General features: G+C 43.4%; 1 protein-coding gene across 1 annotated transcript; it reads left to right on the forward strand.

The window, feature by feature from the left end:
• The first annotated feature begins 258 nt into the window (after nt 1-258).
• On the forward strand, nt 259-2,000 carry tmem121ab (transmembrane protein 121Ab). Its single transcript, XM_072446239.1, has one exon. It carries the CDS (start codon nt 290-292, stop codon nt 1,229-1,231), a length of 942 nt encoding a protein of 313 aa, XP_072302340.1. The 5' UTR covers nt 259-289; the 3' UTR covers nt 1,232-2,000.
• The last annotated feature ends 5,844 nt before the right edge of the window (nt 2,001-7,844 follow it).

The raw sequence follows: 7,844 nt of genomic DNA on the forward strand, positions 1-7,844 counted from the left end.
TGTGGATTAATATCACTATTATTATTCACTGTGTCAGCTGAGGAGACCAAGGCCAGATCAATGGAAGTGCGCTGAGTAAAGAGCCAGTGTCCTGTCACTACATGGCCTAAGAAATCTGCTTCACATACAGAAATACTGGGGACATTTAGGAACTCTTTATCCAAAAGTATACATGTAAATTCTTCCCTGTGTACTCTAAAACACTTAAAACGACCTTAGCAAATTCAGATCTGTTTTTTTCCTCTTATCTTATAAAAGTCTTAGTGGAAGTAGAAGTTAGTGTGCCACCATGGTGCTGCCGCCGCCCGACAAGCGCCACGTGTGCCTGACCACCATCGTGATCATGACCAGTATGGCCTTCATGGACGCCTACCTGGTGGAGCAGAACCAGGGGCCACGAAAGATTGGAGTATGCATCATTGTGCTGGTCGGGGACGTGTGCTTCCTGATTGTGCTCCGATATGTGGCTGTGTGGGTTGGCGCTGAGGTCAGGACGGCTCGGAGGGGATACGCTATGATCCTTTGGTTTCTCTACATCTTTGTTTTGGAGATAAAGCTATACTTTGTTTTCCAGAATTGCAAGGCTGATAGGAAAAGCCTGGAGACAGTAGCACGGAAAGCATTGACGTTACTGCTATCAGTGTGTGTGCCCGGCCTGTACTTGGTCCTGGTGGCATTGGATAGTATGGAGTATGTGAGGACTTTCCGGAGGAAGGAGGACATGCGTAGCCGTCTGTTCTGGGTAGCTCTGGACCTGCTGGATCTGCTGGACATTCAGGCCAACCTGTGGGAGCCCCAGCGGACGGGGCTGCCCATCTGGGCTGAGGGCCTCATGTTCTTCTACTGCTACATACTATTACTCATCCTGCCCTGTGTGTCTCTGAGCGAGATAAGCATGCAAGGCGAGCACATGTCCCCGCAGAAGATGATGCTGTACCCAGTTCTCAGTTTGGTTACTATAAACGTGGTGACCATTCTCATCCGTGGAGTCAACATGGTTCTGTTCCAGGACAGCCGCGTCTCCACTATCTTTGTGGGAAAGAACGTGGTGGCCATTGCAACCAAAGCGTCCACTTTCTTGGAGTATCGTAAGCAGGTAAAGGAGTTTTCCCCACAAAATGCCATGGCCCTGGAGCTGCAGCAGAACTCAGTCACCCACCCACAGCCGCTGCCCAATGCCACCAGCCTGCCCCACGAACCCACGCCAGCTCAAGACGTCCTGGATACATGACGCCCCTTCATGCTGTGTGACCTCCAGGCTCTATGTATAAGCCCTGACACCTCTGCAGCGTAATAGGCCAATAGGCTCTTGTCCTACCCACACAAACGGCTCTCAAACCGAGATTGAGATTCTCAGCATCACCTGCCTGTCACAAACTGTTTAACTTCTGCTGACAAACTTTTGAAGTCACGCTACAGTTTCAATTGTGCTGTGTTTTTAATTGTTTTCTTATAAAAAAAAAAAAAAAGACAATCGGAATAACATTGCGATGCCTGGTGACATTACATTGTGTAAAATGGACTCCCCTCCTTGGTACCCTCCCTTTTCAAATTTCATTTCTATAAAGGTCAATTTGTGTGACAGTGCATCTTTGGCATTTCTGTGGATTCTCTCGCCCCCAAAGACAGACCACTCAGCATGAAGCACTTTGGACAGGCAGTGGAGAGGAGCAGGGGTGAGAGAGGTTACAGGCAGCCATATTGGAGCATACAAGAAGCAGGTTGGTGGCAAATCTGTCTGGTTCTGCTGAGAGAGGTGCTCTGTGTGTTGGATTGGTGCGTTTGCTGCCTCTGGGACATTTTACAACCTGAAGGATAGCAGCTCAGCACTTACCGACCACTGAAGTAAAGTGCATCACTGTTATATGTGACAACCAGGGCTGTGCAATATTTTAAAAATATCAAATGATAATGAATATTTGTTGTATTGGTTGTTAACATGATAATTTCACTCTCACACTTTAAGAAATAGCCAAAAGGAAAACCAACACGTTTTTTTTTTTTTTTTTTTTTTTTTTTTATTGCTGCAAAGTGCAAAAGAGGCCATTTATTTTTTGTAAATGAAATGAATTTGTTGATAAAACTAGGGATACAAATTCCCCTCACCAAACCAGGTTATTAAAATGACCATTCAGACCAGGATTAAACCAGGTCTACAAAAATAGGTAATATATATATATAGACTTAAAAAAGGATTAAACTCAGACACCAAAACTACACCAGGTCAAAGCCGAGATTGAGCTTAATTGTGAGGTCTAAAGCAAACTAAACCATGTTTGAACTAGAGTACATCAGGTTCAAACAAGATCTGCAGCAGAATGTTCCAAGTATATTTTATGGCAAAATGTATTACAATGTAATTCCATTAAGATTCGCATACACATATTCATGACTCAAGACTCAATTGCTTTAGCAATTATGATATTGTGCAGCCCTACCGTACACATGCCTGCCTGAAGGGGGCGTCATCCTGCCTGAAACTGTGCCGTACCATAATGTTTTGTAAGACTGATTTGAAGCAGATGCTAGGGCTTATGGGTAACAAATGTTTGAGAGAAAAATTATGTAGTGATACCAGAGGGAGATGGAGAAAAAATGAGTTTTATTTCCTGTACTGTACATTCCTTACAAACTAGCTCAAGCCTTGAATTGACAGAAAATACACTGAGCCAATGAACGCCTCACAGATAATATCAATTATTAAGAAATAATAATACATTATGATTATTATTATGATTATTATTATTGTTATGATTATTATTATTATGTACATTGTTTAACTGTTGAAGGCCAATTACATTTTAATAAAAGTATATATAAAAGTGTGTGTCTTACATTTTTAAATACACATTTACCTTTTAATATAATACAAACTTATGTTGGGTTTTGTGAATAGTGTGAACGTCTATGGAGCATTTAAAGTCCTGTTGCATCAAAGTCATACAGTCTGTCACATTTATAACTCAATAATAATAATAAATATTAATATGTAGGACTCTGCTTGGTGGAACATTAAGGGAAGCAGTTTTATCCATCCATTTTCTTCTGCTTATCTGGGGCAGCAGTCTAAAGGGGCGTTCACACCGCTGCGTCAGAGCGTCCAGTTTACATTCAAAGTCTTTGTGGATGAACCACTTGAGCGTCCAGCATTTTTGTGGAGCAAATCCTGCGTTTTGAGTATCAGACGCGGCGTGTCGGGGGCGTTTGAGCGTCAGACGCCGTCCAAAGCGGCCGACGCAGAAAAGTTGAACAAAGCTTTGTGGCAGACTTTTTTTTCCCTCAAGACGCAGCTCTTGGAGCAAATAAAGATATTCACTGAACTCTGCTCACCTCTGAAGTATCTGCGGGTCCCAGACAAGCCCCGGAGCCCATCGCCTCAGTTTTTGGACTTTGTAAAGTAAATACACCAAAGCTACACTGGGAAACACAACTGCTCCTCCACCGCTCATGTAAGTTGGACACCTGGCCGTGGAGGTTCGGCATTTTCCGGACCACGGCTCGGCAGCCGTGAGAGCCAAGCACACAAACTTTGTTGACCAATCAGTGTGCAGCATGCAAATTTTCACTTGTAAACAGTAAACTGTCATGGCGCGGACCATGGCGGACTATCGTCAAAATCTTCCCGGCCCGATTTAATGATGATATTCCCTTTTCTAAAATGTATTAATAAAAATGACCCTGTCCTTGCACTCAAAAATGCCCGTCCACATGTCAAAATACCCCGTCCAAAATACGGGAAGACGGCCCTCTAGCTAAAAGCCTGTGCCCCTCTGCCCCCCAACCCTTCAAACTTGCAAAAATACACTCTCTCTCTCTCTCTCTCTCTCCCTCTCTTTCTCTTTCTCTTTATCCCGCTCTCCCTCTCTCTCTCTCTCTCTCTCTCTGTCTCTCTCTCCCTCTCTCTCTCTCTTTTTCTTCTTTTAAAAAATATATATTTTAAGAACTAAGGATGGTCTGGGGATGAAAAAAAAAAGCTGTATTCTGGTGCATTGTAGATGTACTATTATTAACTATGCATTGCTGTTTATTATGAGGGCCCTCCACAGCCCCTACATTTCCTTGCTCCAGCGTCACCTGAAGCCCTTCTCCTGCTCTTTAGGGATGGGCGATACCACAGATTTTAGTTTTGATAACATATAAGTATAAAAGTATATATATATAAACAAGTATTTTGGGGGACATTTCAATCAATGTGTATAAATATTATATATTCAGTGCACATGAGCCCTAGGCCTTCAGACATTATTATTACTATAGAGTAGGGGTGTCCAAACTGTGGCCCAGGGGCCAAACGCACCTCTCAGACCAATATTTGTTCCTCAGGCTCAGGCCTTGGACCAACTCAGTCCATAAACAATAATTGTCATTCTACTGTGAGTAGCACTTCTCTGATTGCTGAGGACAGACCCCAAGAGCAGCCGCAAGAAGGTATCAGAGGAAGCAGCAGGCAGATAAAAACACCATATTGTGTATTAGTGTATTTTAACAGTTGTAACAAGATTTGGGACATCTGATTATAAGAGGTAGTGGTCTGTATATCATTATTTATCTGTCTTAAAGAAGCCATAGTGTGCTTTTGTCAAGGATTTAGTGGATAATTATTCTATATTCTAAGTTGGCCTAAACAACAAAAAGTAGTACTTTTTACAGTCAAATTTGAACAATTCAAACATGTCATACCAACCTAATATTAATGTCCCAAGTACTATTGAAGGTGTGGCGTCACATGGAAACTATGTCAAAATTTCGAATGGTTCACTTCATTGTCGGGTTGTGGCTCCGTAAAAGTTTCAAAATGCGGCCCACTGTGAAAAAGTTTGGTCACCCCTGCTATAGAGCCTCTTGGTCCCTGCATTCACCAGTGGAGATGCACTGCAGGCAGGGGGCGCTGTAAACACATAACAAACTATTATGCTGATCGACACTACATGAGTGCACATGGCGAGTCAATAGTAAGAATGAGCGTTTCACGTTATTCTCTCATTAGGCTTCAAACACGGTCTCATTCACCACTGTTTCTTCACCAGATGAGAAGTTTATCCCCAGGTACACGACAGGCCGCTGGCTGTGTAATACATCCGATTTTCATCATCTGAAGCCCGTTTTGCTTTTTGTGGATTGTAAAATATGTATGTGGAATCTAAACTGCTCCCAGATGTTCCCCTGATGTGTCCGCTGCACATCGCAAACTCACTTTGGAGAGAGAGACTCCGAAAGTCCTGGAGTTAGTTTTAGATGATAAACAACTAAAGACAAAGTAGGCCTACTCTATATACTCTCCTTTTAATTGTAAAAGTAACAATGCTGCACAAGTATTTCATCCAAACTGCCTGGTCAAGCTGGTACCCCTTGGAGCACTTGATGCCCTACCACTCGATGTTATGTGCATAATGGAAGTGGTGGCACTGCCCCAGACACTTGCTCCAGCTCCTCCGGGGGGGGGGGATCCCGAGGTGGAGCACCCTCACAGGACACCACAAGGACATGATTTTTCTCCAGATCCAGACTGGTTGAGCAAACTCCCATGAAAGATTGAGCACACAATGGAGATTGAGGTTGAGGAGATCCTCAAAGTATTCCTGCCACCGTCCAACAACTTCCCCTGAGGTCAGCTCTCCACCCACTTCATAAACGGTGTTGGTGAGCAAACCTTCTCCCTCCTGAGGCATCGGGCGGTTTGACAGAATTTCTTTGAGGCCAACTGACAGTCCTCCTCCATGGTCTCGCCAAACTCCTTTCAGTCCCAGGTTTTTGCCTCTTCAACCATCGCTCCTTTGGGCTGGTTACGGCTAGGCACTGTGGCCACCAGACGCTTGCTGCCTGGTTCCAGGGTGGGGCCCCACTAACGCTAATCTGGGTGATGTAACTAGCCCAGTTTTTTTAGAGTTCCAGAGCATCTCGGTCTACAAGCCAGGGTCGTGAAATGCAGTCATCGCTAGAGCAGCATCAGTGGAGAAGGTGCGGCTTTGCTCCATAAGGCAGATGGAGATCGGGAGTTGAACAATGCACGCTCCGTGACAGAAATAAAACATGCTTGTAAGTGAGCCAAACATTTCACCCAAGAACAACAACTGTAGACGCCAGGCCCACACCAGCAGCATCAGTCACTGAGTTACACTGTTATTATAGGTCTTTAACCCACTAAACTTGTCATTTTGTATATTTGTACATTTGTACATTTGCCTGAAACATGTGGCCAAAAAAAATTAACATGCAATACAAAGTATAGACCAATTTGTTTTGTGAAATCATTATATTATTTAATTATATTAAGATAAATGTGCGTAAACACTTTCAAGTAGACATTAAAAATATATATTTTTAAAAGTAACCTGTCCAGCTAAATATTGAGATATACTGTGTAGAACATTACAAGTAAAGTAATATAATATCTGTGGAGACAAGCAAGTGGCAGATCCTTCACCAGAAACATTACAAAGTGCAAGGGACTGTAATTGAAGAAAGAAATTTGTGAAATTAAAAAGAAATGAAACAATCTTTCTCAATTGGAGATGTTTTTATTAAACATTAGGAGCAAAATAAAGGCACACTCTTGAAACTACAAACTTGTGCAGTGTAAGGATTAAGTCTGATAACTGAGAGGACAAAGCCATCACTCAGAGCTGGAGGTCAGGTTAGCCAGGGCCACTCTGCTGACCTCAGCTCAGCTCACTAGGCCTTGGACCAACTCAGTCCATAAACAATAACTGTCATTCTACTGTGAGTAACACTCCTCTGGTTGCTGAGGACAGACCCCAAGAGCAGCCGCAAGAAGGTATCAGAGGAAGCAGCAGGTAGATAAAAACACCATATTATTTGTGTATTAGTGTATTTTAACAGTTGTAACAAGATTTGGGACATCTGATTATAAGAGGTAGTGGTCTGTATACCATTATCTATCTGTCTTAAAGAAGCCATAGTGTGCTTTTGTCAAGGATTTAGTGGATAATTATTCTATATTCCAGCCCAGGGGTGTCCAAACTATGGCCCGGGGGCCAAATGGGGCCCAATTCCCTTCCCCCTTTACTGTACATGATTGCAAACACGATCACAACAAAGTGTCGCTGGACCATGCTGGTGGCCCCGACAATGCAGGGCTGCAGAGCGCAGTAGCAAATAGAGGATCTTTCATTTTAATTTGAGCCAAAATGGCTATGCAAACCTGCTGTATATGACATGTTTAGTCCCTGGGCGGTTCGGAGATAATGGGGATATCTGCGCCATCGGCCCTCAGATTACCATCCAAGACTGGAGGAAGAGATTCCGCTCCAGTGCTCATGACTGATGCCGCAGTACCACCTGTCACCAGAGGGGGCTAAAGTGTAATTTAAGAGCACTTGAATTGCGTGCTGGATAACGAGAAGAAACTAAGGCTGATTTCCATAACTGTTTTATTGAAACAGTTAAAAAGTTTGGGGCTACGACTTGAAAACAAAGAACACTGGAAATGTACCAAATTCAAGTTGGCAGGTAACTGTTTGTGACATGTTTATCACACATGTAAATGCGTCTAAACAGTCATCTCTACAAACAGAGTGTACTCAGCCTGAAGCTGCTCCACTGTGGCACCTGGTATAAAATAAAGTGTGTCGAAGTACAGATTTCTTGTATGGACACTTTTTACCTCCGAATAATTTCTCCCTAAGCCCTAACATCTAATATTACTTGTACGTCTTTGTGAGTCAACTGGCATCCATTTTGTGGTGGTATTTTCAAAGAACCAGGCAGGTACTGAAGGTGCTGGCGCTGCCCTCACGCCCACTGCTGCAGTTGCTTCAAGCTCATCAGAACACCCTCCCTCACCTTCCCTCTCTCTCCCTCAGTCGCTCTCTCCTTACTGCAGG

The sequence above is a fragment of the Eucyclogobius newberryi genome, unplaced genomic scaffold (assembly GCF_026437365.1).
Source record: "Eucyclogobius newberryi isolate DKJ021-1_F unplaced genomic scaffold, fEucNew1.0.hap1 SCAF_1, whole genome shotgun sequence".
NCBI classification, from domain to species: domain Eukaryota; kingdom Metazoa; phylum Chordata; class Actinopteri; order Gobiiformes; family Gobiidae; genus Eucyclogobius; species Eucyclogobius newberryi.

Bases quoted from the DNA above. Each gene is read 5' to 3' on its own strand.
- tmem121ab (XM_072446239.1), top strand. From the start codon at position 290: ATGGTGCTGCCGCCGCCCGACAAGCGCCACGTGTGCCTGACCACCATC.